This window comes from Leptomonas pyrrhocoris (assembly GCF_001293395.1).
Source record: "Leptomonas pyrrhocoris isolate H10 chromosome Unknown, whole genome shotgun sequence".
Lineage (NCBI taxonomy): Eukaryota > Euglenozoa > Kinetoplastea > Trypanosomatida > Trypanosomatidae > Leptomonas > Leptomonas pyrrhocoris.
Window position 1 is genome coordinate 1,576,688 of NW_015438358.1, and position 15,779 is coordinate 1,592,466.

General features: G+C 47.6%; 7 protein-coding genes across 8 annotated transcripts; 4 read left to right on the top strand and 3 right to left on the bottom strand.

Annotated features, from left to right (window-relative positions):
• Positions 1-10: 10 nt before the first annotated feature.
• ABB37_01575 (rhodanese domain-containing protein) lies at positions 11-761 on the bottom strand (the record flags this gene model as incomplete). 2 transcript variants are annotated; one of them, XM_015798136.1, is made up of 1 exon in its annotated part: positions 11-761. In XM_015798136.1, the coding sequence occupies exon 1, from the start codon at positions 551-553 to the stop codon at positions 11-13; it is 543 nt and encodes a 180-aa protein (XP_015663656.1). In that variant the 5' UTR covers positions 554-761. The 2 variants fall into 2 exon arrangements, with proteins under 2 accessions (XP_015663656.1, XP_015663655.1); XM_015798135.1 differs by having other exon boundaries at positions 11-732.
• Positions 762-1,402: 641 nt separating this feature from the next.
• On the bottom strand, positions 1,403-3,718 carry ABB37_01576 (putative Cullin 2; the record flags this gene model as incomplete). Its single annotated transcript, XM_015798137.1, has 1 exon — positions 1,403-3,718. The coding sequence occupies one exon, from the start codon at positions 3,716-3,718 to the stop codon at positions 1,403-1,405; it is 2,316 nt and encodes a 771-aa protein (XP_015663657.1).
• A 529-nt stretch (positions 3,719-4,247) lies between these two features.
• On the bottom strand, positions 4,248-4,976 carry ABB37_01577 (hypothetical protein; the record flags this gene model as incomplete). The annotated part of the gene is made up of 1 exon (XM_015798138.1): positions 4,248-4,976. The coding sequence occupies one exon, from the start codon at positions 4,974-4,976 to the stop codon at positions 4,248-4,250; it is 729 nt and encodes a 242-aa protein (XP_015663658.1).
• A 3,137-nt stretch (positions 4,977-8,113) lies between these two features.
• ABB37_01578 (putative glycerophosphoryl diester phosphodiesterase) lies at positions 8,114-9,207 on the top strand (the record flags this gene model as incomplete). Its single annotated transcript, XM_015798139.1, has 1 exon — positions 8,114-9,207. The coding sequence occupies exon 1, from the start codon at positions 8,152-8,154 to the stop codon at positions 9,205-9,207; it is 1,056 nt and encodes a 351-aa protein (XP_015663659.1). The 5' UTR covers positions 8,114-8,151.
• A 397-nt stretch (positions 9,208-9,604) lies between these two features.
• ABB37_01579 (hypothetical protein) lies at positions 9,605-10,079 on the top strand (the record flags this gene model as incomplete). The annotated part of the gene is made up of 1 exon (XM_015798140.1): positions 9,605-10,079. The coding sequence occupies exon 1, from the start codon at positions 9,657-9,659 to the stop codon at positions 10,077-10,079; it is 423 nt and encodes a 140-aa protein (XP_015663660.1). The 5' UTR covers positions 9,605-9,656.
• Positions 10,080-10,504: 425 nt separating this feature from the next.
• On the top strand, positions 10,505-12,388 carry ABB37_01580 (hypothetical protein; the record flags this gene model as incomplete). Its single annotated transcript, XM_015798141.1, has 1 exon — positions 10,505-12,388. The coding sequence occupies one exon, from the start codon at positions 10,505-10,507 to the stop codon at positions 12,386-12,388; it is 1,884 nt and encodes a 627-aa protein (XP_015663661.1).
• Positions 12,389-12,936: 548 nt separating this feature from the next.
• ABB37_01581 (putative mitochondrial mitochondrial DEAD box protein) lies at positions 12,937-14,732 on the top strand (the record flags this gene model as incomplete). The annotated part of the gene is made up of 1 exon (XM_015798142.1): positions 12,937-14,732. Exon 1 carries the CDS (start codon positions 13,137-13,139, stop codon positions 14,730-14,732), a length of 1,596 nt encoding a protein of 531 aa, XP_015663662.1. The 5' UTR covers positions 12,937-13,136.
• Between the last annotated feature and the right edge of the window lie 1,047 nt (positions 14,733-15,779).

The window sequence follows — 15,779 nt, forward strand, 5'->3', positions numbered from 1 at the left end:
GCATTTTTTTTTAGCGGTTGTATGGCAGTTTTTGGAGGAGCAGCGCCATTCCGCAAAAGCCGGTTGCGCCGGATACGAAGAGGCCACAGCCCACAAAGATGGGCACAAGAATAAAGTTGCAATGATAGAAGCGCGAGAGCAAGGACCCGCCAATGATCAGCGTACTGGCGATCAAATGCACTTGCCGGATAATGGGAAGGGGTGCTTTTTTGTCCTCGACGACAAGACAACCCGCCATGCGCCACGCGGACATGCCACCAACAAGGTTGTACACCTTCGCATTTCCAGCCACATCGCTGGCTTGCGTAATCGCCTGCGCAAGACTCTCGCCTGCCTTGGAGGAGCGACCGCCTGAAGCGCAATACACGCAGAAGGTAGTTTCCTTTCCGGCGGCTTTCAGAACCGCCCCTGGATTGAACTCGGACGAGGGGAAGAGATGCGCGCCGTCGATGTGTTCGCGGCGGTACTCGGACGCCTCGCGGACATCGACGAGAAACACTGCTTCTCTCGTGAGCAGAGCGCGCAGCTCCTTGGCGTCGATATTACGGATCATTTTTAGGGGGCTTGAAGAGAGAGTGTGGTTGTGGGTGAGGAAAAAAAGGTCTGCTGCGAACGCGATTATATATAATGAACGTTGTCGGCAAGAGAGCTGAAAGAAAAACAAGAAGTTGTACTTCTGAGAGTTTTTGAAATGGTCGTTTTTTATCGGTAATATCTATCGAGATGCCGGTCTTCACGTAGACAATGATTACAGCGATAGCTATGAAAAGTGGGGGAAAAAAGGGAAGCAACAGAGTAAGGCAGCAAACTGTGCATGTAATGTTTCTTTGCAATTACCAGAGTTATTTGTGCTTCTTGCCCGGTCGGTTTGCGAGAGCCGCGCGCATTCCCAGTCACTTCTTCATGCGACATCAGCAAGGAATGCTATTCCCACTCGACAAAACAAAAGACAGAAACTAGCAAAACACATTTTTCAAACGCAGAAGGCGAACCCTCCTCGTTTTCTTCGCTTTGGTGCTAAATAATACTTGCTTTTCTTTGGTTTACGAAATTATCTTTCTGCCTTGGATAGAAGCCGCATGCACTGGGCCAAGTAGCAGAAGTGAAATAGTGATACGAATGAATCTGAATGCATCTTCTGAATGAAAACAGGAAGTGGCAAACAATAAATAATAATAATAATAATGATGAGAATGAGAATGAAAGCAAAGATCTGACCTGCAAACGCTCATCTGAGTACAATAATTCTCTTTTTTTAAGAGAGCAAACACTTTATAAGGTGAAGGAGACCTTTCTTGACTCCCAGCTCCCGCAAAAAGCAACAACGACACAAATGGGAACTAGACAGAGAAAAAGGAAGACAAGAAAAATCTTACGCAAATGGTCGAGTAAGGGCCTCTCTTTAGGGAGAATAGGAGAATTTACGATGGGTTCCATCGCGGACAACAAGCCCACGCTCAATGAGCTTCTCCAGCACGCGCTTCAACTCACCTCGTGGCACCGTGAGTGGCACCATCGCCGCGGTAAGTAACGTCAGCAGCTCTTCGGCCGCCAGGGCACCGTTCTGCTTCAGCAAATGCACCACCTGACTCTCCAGTCTCTGCGGGTTTGCTCTGGCGGCGTTCGGCGGCGCCCGCTGCTCGCGCAACTTTACGGCGGCACTCTGCGCAAACGCGTGGAACTCGAGCGGCATCAAGTCCACCACGTCGCCCACAAGGCCGTTGCATCGCCCTAGAGACACCTTGCATGCGGGCCCAGGTGCGCCATCCAGCTGGACCACCGTGGCTTTCACGAGTGGCGTCAGCGCCGACAAACAGTCTCCCTCGTTTACTTTGAGAGCGTCGCACAACTCGCGGAAGCCCCACTCTGTCTTGATGTTGAGCCGGTCAACGATGCAGATCTGCACAAATGACAGTTTCAGCTGAACAGTCGTCCTATTTGACCCGGTGCCTGGGGGAAGTTGCATCCGCACTACACCGCAGGAATACGGTGCAGAGAAATCGATCTTCTGGCCGTGACGCATCTTCATGCATCGCTCCTTTGCGATCTCGATCTCGTGAGAACAGGCTGGTGGGATTCCAGACGTTGCAACGGAGTGGGGGACACTGGGCCACGTCCCTCTGGAAAGCAGCGCTGGATTCACGAGGACGTGGTTCGTCGTGGAAGCACCAATGTAAATGCTGTGGTTCCGTGTTGTCTTCAGCATGCTGCGGCAGCAGAAGAGAATGGGACTCTGTTTGACCTGAACGAGCTGCTCCATCGCGCGCTGCTCTCGCTTGTCGTCGTAATGGTGTAACAGCAGTCGCTTTGCAAGGTGTGCCTGGTAAGAAACAAGAAACGTGTCTTTCGCAGCGATCTCCGCATCTGGCAGAAAGTAGTAGACACTAATAATATCCTCCATCTGCAGCTTTGTCGCGCCTGACTTGCCGAGAATAGAATTCGAAAGAGCTGCCAAGCGGTCGGCGAGTTTCTTGAAGTTAACAGAGTGCATGTTGACAAAGCCGCTGTGCAGTCCCTCGTCCATCGCCTCCAGCATGCAGCCGTTGTTGCCAAAGACAGACCTCACGACGTTTCGGTACTTCTTGACAATCAAGGCAAAGCTTTCGATGATGTGTGCATAGGTATCCGCAACCTCGGCAGCAGTCTGAACAGCTTTACTGAGCTGCGCCGCCGTACAGCGGGCTACGCTGTCCTTGAAAATACCCTCCATCAGCGGCGCGCCTTTTCCCTTGCTCCACCACAGCAAGCGGAACAAAGTTTGCAACTTCAAGTCTGCCTCCGGCTGTCCCGCAGCGTCATGCCATTCCGAAACCTTTGCCACTTGAAATAAATTAATGTGGTCGTCGACCAACGTTTCCACGAGCCGGTCGACGGCATGGTCTTTGTTGGTGAGAAATTTTCCGGCCCTAATGAGTTCTTCCTCGATCAAGTCGAGACACACCTTGGCGTATTCGAATAAATCGCTCTCCGCAATGCTGCGCGCTTTCGACCAGGAATGCTCACACATATCACGAATGTAGTCCACCTCAACAATACTGCGGTAGTAATTGGAGTCGGGGAGCATGGAAAGCTCATCTTTGATTTCCACCGCGAACGACAAATCGGGTGCGCATCCCCCAGCTCGTTCCCCGGCCAGTAGCGCGCGCAACTCTCTGCGCAATTGCGAGACTACGTGAGGAGTAAGAACGATTGTGGACCACTTCCGCAACGCAATGTCTTCCGTTCGGTCCAAAGGATTTTCCTCTAGCCCTAGAAGCGACCACTTGTCGGCCAAAGAAGAAAACACGGTTTTAATGTTGACCACCGCAACGAGAAAAGAGCGCCAAAGACGGACGTAGGTCTGGATCGTCGGGATGTCGTCTTCCTGGCCAAATGCTGTAATTACGTTATTGAGCAAATGCTGCTCAAAAATGGCGCCTTGAAGGGAATACACGGCCATTATTTGTTGCCCTTCCCAGATCTCCTTGCCATTGACCTTGACAAGAGGGGTGTTGCTGCACGGGTGGGAAATGAGGTGGTACACGAGAACGTACGCGTCCATCACAGTGTTGCACATTTCCTGCGGTCCATTTTCACCGATAAACACTGATTCCCACTTTAAGATGCTACCACACTTCTGTGTAACTTCTTTCCACAAATTCGGGAAGTCAAACGGTACAGACACCGAATCAATTAGAAGATCATTCAGTGAACGATCCAAATCGCGGCACAGTGTCATGTTGCTTTAGCTTCTTGGTTTTCCTTTTCACTTTTATGGGTTAAAGAAATCAATACACAACAACGGTAAAACAGCGATGTAACTTGTTCTCTAAATGCAACAGCAACTACGGGGGGAAAAAAAACTGAACGACATACTAGAGAAAAGGGAAAAGAAAAGATGGGCAGCAGTGAGACAGGATAGATTCGCAGAAAAGAAAAATAGAGAAAAGGAGCATTGAAACGCTTTAACAACCTGTAGCCATCATTTCTGTCATTACGTTGCTGTTGCTGCTGTTTTGCATCGCGCGTTGTGCAGATCAGTGTGGTATCTTTTCGCTATTTGTTGTTGTTTCGCAAACATTTTGCAGTTTCAGAATTGCAATGGAGAGCAGAAGGCACAAGGAAGTAAAATACCTACTACCTTTGAAAAAAGAACTTCCACTCTTCTCGAGTTTTGTCTAGACACATTTCGAGTGAAGACTAGGAAAACAAAGTGAACCATCATAATAACAGTGACAAGCTTGCGCTGTTCAAAGACAAAACTCAAATCACAATTCACTAATGTAACGGCGACTGTTATCAGGAAAGAGAGCAACACGCTTCTTTTCTGATAGGTACACACACATACATACACATATGCATAAAGGAACTCCGCAAAAAAAAAAAAACGCGTGACCTGATATTATTTCACTTCTTTTCTTAGAGGCTACAAACTTGTAAACAGAAAAATGCCTCGACGAATACCTACGATCCAAAACACGCAACCAAATAAGAAATGAAATTCTGGTACTGAAAAGATGGGGAATACTTAAACATATAGAAAAACCTGTGTTGCACAATAGTAATGGCATGCAATAATTAGGAAGACCGAAAAAAAAAGGAAACAAACGACACAGCGAATGCAAGAAGAGAAAAGTCCAGTCATCGTCTTTTACCATGAGCAAAACTGTTGGACGGATACACCAGTTTAACTGCGACAAAACGCTTACTTTTGTCATCGTTGACGTAGCCGAGGCCCCTTCAGATAGCGTGCACCCAACAGGCAGCAAAAAGATACCCATCGTGTCAATGACAACATAGACTACGCTTTTATGTCGAACATAGAAGTCAAAAAACAACAACTGAGAAACATAAAAGGCACGATTGCGAGGGGTGAAAATACTTTTGCAGGGAAAAACGTTAATTTGACGAGCGATCCCGCTGTAAATGAACTGTTTGATGATGTCTTCCAAACAAAAAACAGAGCCATTTTGCATGCATTTGTACATTTTTGGCATAGTCAAAAAAAAAGTTAGCAAACGCTCGAAAAAGCGGCAGTGTATCAAAAACACAACCGTTAGATTAGAAGGAAACTAAGAGAAACAAAAGCACCTCAATAATACGCCAAACGTGTGCGTCCGGAACGAAATATCACAGGGCAATTTGCATGATATTTTTTACAGAAGAAGGTGCTGCAAAAGTTCGTAAATAGAACAAAGGAGCACTTATCAAAAACGGTCCAAGAAAAAGTCTTTCACATAGCTACAGGGGACCGCGCTAACAAAGTATTCGCAAGATGCCATTCCCAAGAGGAAAAAAGATCGGCATTCTACTGAGTCCCACAGTTTAGAAAGCAGCAATCGTTAACCTAGGCTAGACGTAGTTGCCTCAAACGTACAAAGTATTTTTTCAAAATCCTATCCTAACATTTCAAAAGTAGACGTTGAAAGGCACATGATGCGCTCCTGTCCGCAAGCAAGGAGAGTTGCTTCTACGAGTACCTCAATCAATATGCCCAAAGAAATCAACTCTTTTCGACCTCTTACGCTGACAGGTCAACATCTTCGTGCATAAATGACGATAATAAACCTAGCGTTAAGAGTATGAAAATCAAACGCACTGAAAACCGCACCCTTTCCAAGATATAATTCTTAGAAATGATATCGGGAAACTGCGGGTAATGTTTCGAATTCTACTAACAAATTCTAGTTCCCGCATACCATGAAGTCACAGCAATGCAGTCATCTCCTTGGCAACAAGGATTTCAGTGTGATGCTTGAAACAAAGAAAAAGACCCTATATTGTTGTGTTTGTAGCTACCAAGTATCATTGAAATACGTCTTGTGAGCAGTCGAGAGTAAACAACGTGTAACATTCTCCAATGCGCATTTCTCGCATATCAACAACAATAACACCCCAATCGAGTGCCTATTCAGGTTATTGACTACTGAACTAAACGCTACTTCTCTTCTTTGGAAATAAAAACATGCGTGTACTTGAAGACTGCAAATGAGAGTTGTGAATTTCGTTCCATTTTTCATTCCAGGTACTCAACCACCAGAGATTCAGCATTGAAAATAAAATTTGAGGCCATAAGCGCGTCGGAATGAAAACGCAGTTACAGCTATTGAATGCAACATGTCATTAGTCAGTTGATGCTGTATTCGTGCAGCAGTTCCAATAAACAAGCCACTGAAGAACCTATTTCAATTATAAACAAAAAGAAGAAAACAAGTGAGGCCAACTTCGAGTTAAAGGCTTCAACATCGAAGACCTCTCCACACTGGAAATGAGGTGCACCCCAACAGGAAATAGGCAAGATAGTCGCTATAGAAATCACTATTTCTTTTATCAGACGGAAAGCACGAGCAACCTAAAAAAAAACGAAGTAAAAATACACAAAAGCTTTTTTCATCACAGCAGAAGAAAGCTCGGTCTTTTCTCCCACAAGCACGTAAACAACACAACCTTTTCCATTTTGGTTCTCTTCGTTTCAGTTTGGTGATCATATGCGCACAAACTGATTAAAAAGCGCACAACTCAGAAAAGGACTAGTGCACGCACAGATGACACGAATAGCTGTGCTACTGTGAAGGTGAAGCCTTCAGAATTGTGATTCACGGTGGAGCTGAAAAGAAAAAACCGGACGATGCCAACCGGTGCAGAAGGTGGAAGAGAATGGATCTGGTGAACAGCAACCGGAAATAAAGAATCGTCTTGGGCGCCGTCGCAAACGACAGTTTCAATCCCAAGGCTAAGAATTTGTTTCAACCCAAAACGAGGAAGCGTTTCTGTTGGGCATGTAAAGCACTTCCTACAAAAAAAGCACCTACCAGCTGTCAAAGAAGTCGTCGATATACGCGGCTACCAGAGTAGCTCCCCCTCCTTCACCTTTTTTTCCGCGTCCGCCGCAGGTCATCTCTCCATGAAGCTTTGTTCAGCGATTACTCAGCACCAAGGTTGACGAGCAACGTCGAGTCCCGCCTCCCCCCTCCGATCCACCTTCAGCTTTAAGGAAGAGGGAGCGTTGAGCATGACGCTCCAATGCAGCAGGCGCGTGCGGTGGAAAAGGCGAAGGAGATTATACTGGCGACGCAAGTGAAAACCGCGTTGGAGCCTGGCCTTTCCAAGGTGGTAGGAGCAACTAAGCTGAAACGGCGCTGGCAGTGTGGAGCTGAACTTTGCCGCTTTTGTCGATGGATGTTCGTGTCGGCTGCAAGCGCAACCAGTAAAGGTGTAGAAGCGTTTGCCCTGTTCGTCAAGAAATAACAAACGACGATATTCATCACCGGAAACACCGCTACCTGAAACGCGAGTGTGCATTATTTCGCGCGGAAAGAATATAAATATATACATATATATAGCAGGATAGACGTTTTAAAAGCCACCGGTGGCTGAATCGTTGCTTTGCGAACAGTTTGCCGTTTTTCTTTTCTTATCATCATTATGGTGTGTATTGTTAATGCATCAAAGGAGTATAACATGCTGTCCTTACACTTACACAGTTTCTAGAAAATAAACAAACATGTTTTATTGCTGCGCCGCGGTGGTGCCAACAAGTGGGACACCTCTATTGGCAAGCTGCTTATCAGTTCTGCACTCTTTGCTTTGTCTCCAATTTGTGTGAGATCGCTACTTTTTTTTGTGTTAGAAAGTCATGTTCGATGGCAGCTGGTCGAATCGAAATTCCACTCTCTAAACATTAAATATTCGGCAGCGGCATTGTTTTCACGTTCTCCTTTTGATATACGAAGCAGCCATTTCAACTGGCTGTTTGCAACTGTTGCTGCAGCAATTAGTTATTTGCTACGCTCTTTTTTCGCTCTACTGGAGGCGCACTGTTTCATCCATTTGCCCTAACTGCTCTGTTATCGTTTCTGTAGCACAGCTCCCATGTTGAATCACTGCTGTGAATGCTTTTCTGGACTGGTTCTGTGTGGGAAGTGATTCTACGTTGTACCCAACACAAGGTGATCTTTTCGAAAACTGTTCTATTTGCAGCGGTTTTCAGTGAACGCAAGAGTGTTTCCGTTGACAGCAGTATGTAAGGCTTTGATTTTGTGGCTACTCTAGTATCTTGCTCAAATGCGATCAGGCTCTAAATTCAGCAGCATCTACTATCTACCGTCTCCCTCTCGTACCTTTTCATACGTTTAGAATTAAAGCCTTTTGTGTTCTTAAAAGATCGTAAGCATGAATTTCCGTCTGATTGGTCTCGTAGCCGTTTCTGTGGGAATCTACGTTGTGGCTTCCGTCTGCGCAGTTCAAATTTCCATTCACAGGAAGAGCAAATGGGATCGCATTAGGAAAAAATTCTCTTACTCCGTGACCAACATCGCTCACCGAGGTGGCGCGCTGCTCGGTCCGGAGAACACAATGTACACCTTCAAGCAAGGCGTTGTGGAAGGCTGTTGTGACATGATTGAGCTTGACGTGTGGGAATCTAAGGACGGACGTATTGTCGTCTCGCACGACAAGGCACTTGGGCGAGCCTGCGGCGACAATTTCAATGACATTCTCATCTCCGATATCGTTGTCGGTTCTAACCCGACAGCTACGCTTCCGCAAAGCCGAAGAAGGATTCCGCTTGAGTTCCGAACGCACGACATCAAGAATTACGAGGCTACAAGCGATGTACCCGTCGATGATACGACGAGAGTCTGCCTTCTTCAAGAAGTTCTCGAGGGTCTCCCTGATGTCCCACTCCATATAGACATTAAGGATACAAAGAAGGAAGTTGTAACAAAAGTTTTCGACATGATCGCACACTACAAAAGGGAGAACAATATTTTTGTTGGAAGCAGCCAGTCCGAGAATGAAGGCTACATACGCGAGTACTTCAAGCAGAGAAAAGCCTCCGTTCGCAAGCGCTATCGTGTATTTCCAAGCCTCAGCGGTGTTTTGTGGATACACTTCCTCTTCTTTACAGGCCTTCTTCCGTTTGTGCCACTTGAATTTGACGTAGTTTCTATTCCGGTCTTTACCAGTACGATGCGGTCTCAAATGTACGAAGAATACGGTCCGATGACTGCACGAATTACCGTGTTTCTACTTTCAGCTCCAACGCTGTGGAAGTACCTCCAAACCCGTGGCGTCGCGGTCGTTGGGTGGGTGGTGAACGACGACGTTGACTTCGAAGAAGCAATTCAACTTCCTTTGAACGGACTAATGTCGGACAACCCGTTAAAGTTTCATAAATTTCTTAACTCTCATAAAGAGATATCAAAACTTGTTGCTCTCGGAGTGTAGATGTCTTTATGCTATTATTACCTCAGCTCTCGTTTACAATGATATATGTGAATCACTATTTGGGTACTCTTTAATTGGATCGCCCTATTTCTCGTATCGAAAGAAAACACTAGAGAGAAAAAAATAGTACAATAATATTACGCTAGCGTTTGTCTCACTTTGATGCAAGATTGCACCAGAGTGCCGTGAAGAGAAAAGTGCTCACATAGGCCCAGCGAGAGTGCGTTTTTTGTTTGTTTTTGTTTGGGTTCATTACATGCGTCGTGGTTGCATCTGGCGTACGTATTTTCCCCTTTTCGCCTGCTGCGCATGACTTCCTCCTAATCTCTTTTCTTGTTTCCCCGCTTCTCTGAAACACACGTTATATGTCTATTTATTTTGATGTGTTCTTCGCCGAAGCTCGCAGAAAAGAAAAACAATTCTTTTGCTCCTTGCTTTTCTAGTCTACAATGCTTTCACGAACGTTTCTTATTGTCGCCTCTGGCGCGCTGATGGGCACTGCTTTGCTAGTATTGGCAGATGGTGCCGTCATGGCATCGAGAGCGAGCTTGCCGTACAATTTTCTCATGTGGCTTCCTTTTCTGACAGCGCTTATGGGGACTTTCGTTCTACTCTTTGTTAACCCGGCACACATTTTGAATCCAGATTCTGATGTAGATGATGAAGATGCTGTCAAGAAAGGGAAGAGTATGTTTTTTGTCGGAACTCTTCTTTTGTTTGCGTCAATATGTCTCTCAGTTTGGAAAGCGGTCGACCCTTATGGAAACAGCAAGACTACGTGGCCAGGAGCCGCGTTGCCCATTGTTTCACTGATTGTTCTGCTTATGAACGTTACACTTTTTAGTGCACGTACTCATCCCGATGGGCTTTAAAAAAAGCAATAGCAATAACAGTTCAACACGTTAACTTATATATATGTATCGAAAGCGCGACATCGAAGTAAAGTTTAATGACAGAGAAGCACATGGAAAATAACCTAAAAGACCTTTTTTTTTACATGTGCGTGCGTACAGGGGCACTGTATTCGTACGTATATACATAATTTGATGAAAGTGCTCTTCAGCACCTCTGTCTGAGAATCTTTTTTCGTTCATCGAACATGTCCTCCTTTTTCTCTCCCTTTGCATAATGTGCTTCAAAACACTTCCCATCTCTCATTCATGCTGATTATTCTCCAACTTACATATTTGCTGCACCGTGATTTTTACCTCAAAATAGACGGGGTTTCTATCAAGAATCACTCACTAACGTGCAGTGCCCGAAAGGAAAGGCAAAAAAAAAATCGAACGAAACAGCAATGGAGGTGCCTAGCGCAAGTTCTCAGGTATTACCTGAGCAGTTGAAATCGATGAAATCGGCCATTCACACATTTCTGCAAGATACGCACGTGTATGATTCAATCCGCGACATTGTAGACACCTACGTGTCGCAGCATGAAGGTGAGAGCATTTCACAAGAAAACCCTAACGAAATTATGAAAATTGTGCGAGAAAAGGGAATTCTTCAAGAACTTGTTTCACAGATTCAGACGCGCTCTGTTGCAGTTGGTGGAGGAGCACCAACTATCCCTAGCGATGGCCGTTTTTATCTTCTTGTTCGCCTTAATGGTGGTCGCGCGTTTGTTGACAACGTCGATGTAGCCCCTTCGACTGCGTTGAAACGATCTGTTCTCTTCGCTGCTCATTTTGGGAGCCAAAGGTTTAGGTCAGCACTGAAGCCTTGTTCGGTAGACCCTTCCTTTGACGACGAGTTTCTCTTTGAGGTTGACGCAACATCCTTTGGTTTCAATGAAACCAACCTGATCGAAGTTTCCACACCCTTTCACATTGCGGTGCTGCGCGAAGATTCGCAGCTCAACGTAGCGGAGCTGCTTGGTGAGAACATAATAGATTGGAGGAAAGTTCTCAAGAGTGGCTGTGTCGGTCTTACTGTCGAGCTTTGCGGCAAAAATGCTGGTGTGCCTGCCGGAATCGTAGATCTCCAGCTAGAGCTAGTCGGAAAGAAAAGAATACGATACAAGGAAGAGGACATTGCGATGCGGATGGAACAACAACGAGTGGCAGTCACGAACGCTGATCGTGAGTTTCTGGTATACACCCGACGGTGGTGGTCCGAGTATCAGGGGCTCCGCCCAACACACAAAGAGCGGCGAGTGAAGCTGTTTGCGTCTACGTCCACAGGAAGAATGGTGCCTGTAACACACTTTCTGGCCCCTTTGCAAGCTGAATTCGGAATCGACTCTCCGGAGGACGCTGCCCGTTTTGTGTCACTTTTGCGCGTCACTTCAGAAATTGCTGACTCTGTTAACCCGTTAAACGTAGAGACGAACACGTGGCTTGCGCCATTCATATTTCTGTCTCAACGACAGGGACACAGCTGCAACCACGCAGCACTTCTTTGCTCCCTTCTTCTCGGCTTTGGCATTGACGCGTATTGCGCGATGGGCACGTGCCAAAATGGTGAGCTCGGCGTGTTTGTTGTGTCGCGGACCGTTGACGCGCGTGGCAGTGTAATGGCAACCGTGTGGAACGCGACGACCGGGGAGCGGGCACCTGCGCATGAGCAAGTGACATTTTCAACAGTCGATTGCCTCTTCAACAACAAATCCTTCTATGCAAATTGCCAACCGTCTAACAGCATTGCCTCTGTCTCATTTGACTACGGCAACGAGGAGCTCTGGAGGCCGCTTAATGTGCTGAAACTACGCATGGTTCCTCGCTACCCTCCAGCACCGCTTTTGTTCGAGGTCTCCAACCCGCTCACGATCGAACGTGCCCTGGAGCTCAAGGTGCGGTCTGCTATCACAGCGTACCGTGATGCGTTTGGCGTTGTTACAGCGTTCGACAACGTCCTCTCGTATGTTCTCTCGCAGGCACTTCTCTTGTACGAGCGCCAGCAAAGCGAAGGCCGTCCCGAGAGTTTTGTCCTTTTCCAGGAATCCGTCAAGGGCACACTTGGGGCAGGCAAGACGTTCAAGGCGATCCCGATCAACGTCTCGTACCTAGACGAAAGTAGCGTGATGGACGTGGTGCGCGCTACTAGTGTTGGGAAAGAAATTCTGGACACGGTCGCAGAGAACACCAAGTTTGCCGTTCGTGTGAAGGTTTTCTGCTTCCCCGAGCGTGTCTTTTCTGTGTGGGTGATGGTTGCTGTATATTATAGCGCAGGACATCCCCAATAACGTGTTGTGACTCCATACCCTTGAGTCTTTCCCTCTGTGTGGACATGTTTCACCTTTCTATATATTTCCTGTGCAAGTGAGTTGACTCACTGCTTCCCAATCATAGACACCGTATCATTGTTTTTGAGAGCAACAAACGCCCTTTTACAGTAATACTAAAAGACAGGGTCATTCTCGAAAAGCTGCTCAAAGGGAGTGAAAAGAAAAAGTAAATACGAAACTCGCATTCTGACGAACGTTACATTGAGCAGCTTTTGTGACAGTTTTGTTCTCAGACCACCTTGTCGAGTGCTTTTTGCTTTCGGTTTCGCCCAACAGCTCTGTGTTCAGACGAATCTCTTTTATTACTATTGGAAGTAAAAACAGTTTGAGTAACGGCGAGGCGTCAGGAGGCATGATTTCGAGGAGAGATCAGCGCTTTCCCCCTTCAATAAGCTACCTTACTTTGATTTCTCCTTTCGTTTCGTCTTTCGTCTTTCTATCCTATTGAAAAAACAAACAAACCAAAAAACACCGCACGTCTTTGTGTCTTTTTCTTCTGTACCATAAGCAAATAGTAGGTGTAGCAGCAAGAGTAGCGCAAACCGCAAAAAGAAAAAACACAGCCGAAAAGAGCCTTTTGGTTTTTGCCGCAGTCGATTCTTCCCCTACAAATCTTTTTTTCTTGTTGAATTCCAGTTTTTATAACACATTGCTTTTTTGTCGCTTCTGTTAGCTCTTTTTCCCACCGACGTTGTCGTCCACCAGAATGCGTCGTTTAACAGGCGCACTGTTCGCGCGGTGCCTCACTGTAGCATCATGCACGGCTTCTCTCTACAAGCTCCAAGGTGTCGTTTCCCCTTTAACTTACAAAGCACGAGCGTTCTCTTCGACAGATGTGCTGTGTCAAGTAACCAGTCCTTCAATGGCTCTGCCCTCGTCGACGGAGCACGATGTTGTTATTACAGACGGCAAGGGCGACAACGTGGACGTAGTCCCGTTAAACACCTTTGCGGAAATGCGAGACGCTCCAAACTGGCTGGTGGAAGGACTGCAGTCTCTTCAGTATCCTTCTACAACGGACATACAGAAGTTCACGATTCCCTTATTGGCTGATGGTCATGATGTGATTGGCCTCGCACCAACTGGCTCTGGAAAGACCGTCGCGTTCGCCGTGCCTGCATTGAAGAACTTCCGCAGAAATGCTGACGGGTCGCCTTCTGTACTTGTGCTGGCCCCAACGCGTGAACTGGTGCAGCAAACCACCAAGGTGTTCTCAGGCTTGTCGAAAGGGCAGGTGCGCATCTGCGAAGCCTACGGCGGAGCTCAACGGGAGATGCAGGCGCGACACCTTCACGCGGGCTGCGACGTGCTGGTCGCGTGTCCAGGTCGGCTGAAGGACTTCCTCGACGCCGGCGACGTATCCATCAAGAACTTGTCGTTTCTCGTCTTTGATGAAGCAGATCGACTTCTGGACATGGGCTTTCAGGTGCAGCTCGAGGATATTCTTTCATATGTTGACTCGTCCGCGCATCCGCAGACGATGATGTGGTCTGCGACGTGGCCGCAGTCGGTACAGTCCCTGGCGCGCAACTACCTCTCGGACGACCGTATTTTGATTCGCGCGGGGACGGCTGGCACCGGCTTGCAGGTGAATGAGCACATCAAGCAGAGTCTCTTCTTCTGCAACGGCTTTCGCGACCGCATCGAGAAGCTGGGCGAGTTGGTGGAGAGCGGCACCATCGACGACAACACAGACAAGCTGATTATTTTCGTAGAGCGCCAGTCTGACACGGAAAACACGGCGCAGGCTTTTAGTCAACGTCTTGGGATTGACTCCCGGTACATTGGAACACTCCACGGTGGCCTTTCTCAGCGTTTTCGTGACCGTGTGATGGGCCAATTCAAGAACAACTACGTGCGTCTCCTGATTGCAACGGACGTCGCTTCCCGTGGCTTAGACATCCCCGACGTGACGTGCGTCGTGAACTTCCAAGCGCCAAAGAACATTGACAGCTATTGCCACCGTATCGGGCGCACCGGCCGCGCCGGACGCAGCGGGAAGGCCTACACATTCATTGGGGAGCAGGACGGGACGATCGCGGGCGATCTTGTTGACTACCTGACGCGCTGCAAAGCCGAGATACCGCCAGAACTCACGCAGCTGGCCGACGCATACCGTCAGCGGTACTCTTCCTTCCGCGGCCGCTCCAGCGGTCGTGGTCGCGGGCGAGGCAGCTTCGATCGCAGGTATGATGGGCACGGCGATTCCGGTTCCCGCAGAGGCGGCTCGAACCGTTTTGACTCGAGGACGAGCCGGTCACGTCCGAACGCCTCTTTCACCTCCGACCCGTTAGATTGGTAGAGGGCGAAACGTTTGCGATAGCGTCGCATGCCGGGTGACGCCTGTCTTCTTGCGCAATTCTTCTCCCTCTTCTTTTTGCTGCTTCAGGTGTACCCCGCTGGTCGCCGCCGCCGCAACTTGCGTTGTAGGGCAGAGCCGCATAGTGAAATTCAGTTCGAGGGCTGCCACAAAAGTACAAGAGGACAGGGCGTTTTTTTCTCCCTTTATAAATCCTGGTAAGCAAAAGAGAGCGGGCATCCTCTCTTTTGGGCACGGTGGTGGAGCCCTTCCCCTTTTTGTTCTTGCTGTTGTCTCGCGCTACTTCACATTTTCATTTCCGTGTTAGACGCATACGTTACTGCTTACCTGTGAAGTCTGTGTGACAGCAACCGCACAGCATTCGACAACGTAAGAGGTGCTTTGATGGATCTCTGGCAAGCTGTTCTACCGCGCCTACGCAGCGCTCTTCGCGGCTTCCCCCTCTCTCTTTATTATGCTTACATGCGCAGATGTTCCAGTCGCGACGAAGTTGTTCGAGCTTATGAAGCAGTGGCCTTTTTTTTTCTTTTTAGACGCTGCTGTGGCGATGATCACACAAAAGAACCCGAGTAATAGCACTTAATGCTTCGGTGTAAAATCCGTTATCACCACTCGGCTCAACTTTTCTTTTTCCTTTTGTTAAGTGTTGGGTTTCTTCTTCACAATGAGCATATATACTGTTTTCCAATTTATTCGGCGTGAACGCTCCGTAAGCTAAGCGTAACAACAAAACAAAAAGAATTGTTTCAAGGCTCCATGCAGTACGACTGTCATGAATTATGCCGGCGTTCATGGTTCTTTCTTTTGTTGAATGTTAGATGCTGAAAAACGAGTTTATCCGTGTCAGCTGTCTGATTTATTCGCGGCAGCTAACTTGCAAGAGTGATAATCCGACCTTCGCCAAAGGTTGGTGCGGGTGTTGCACAACAACCACAAAGAGAACGTGTGTTCATGCACTGGAACCGCCTGCTGCCTCAGAGTGCCGCTACTGCAACTTTGCGGAGTATTCCTCGTGCGCCGGAGAAGCTT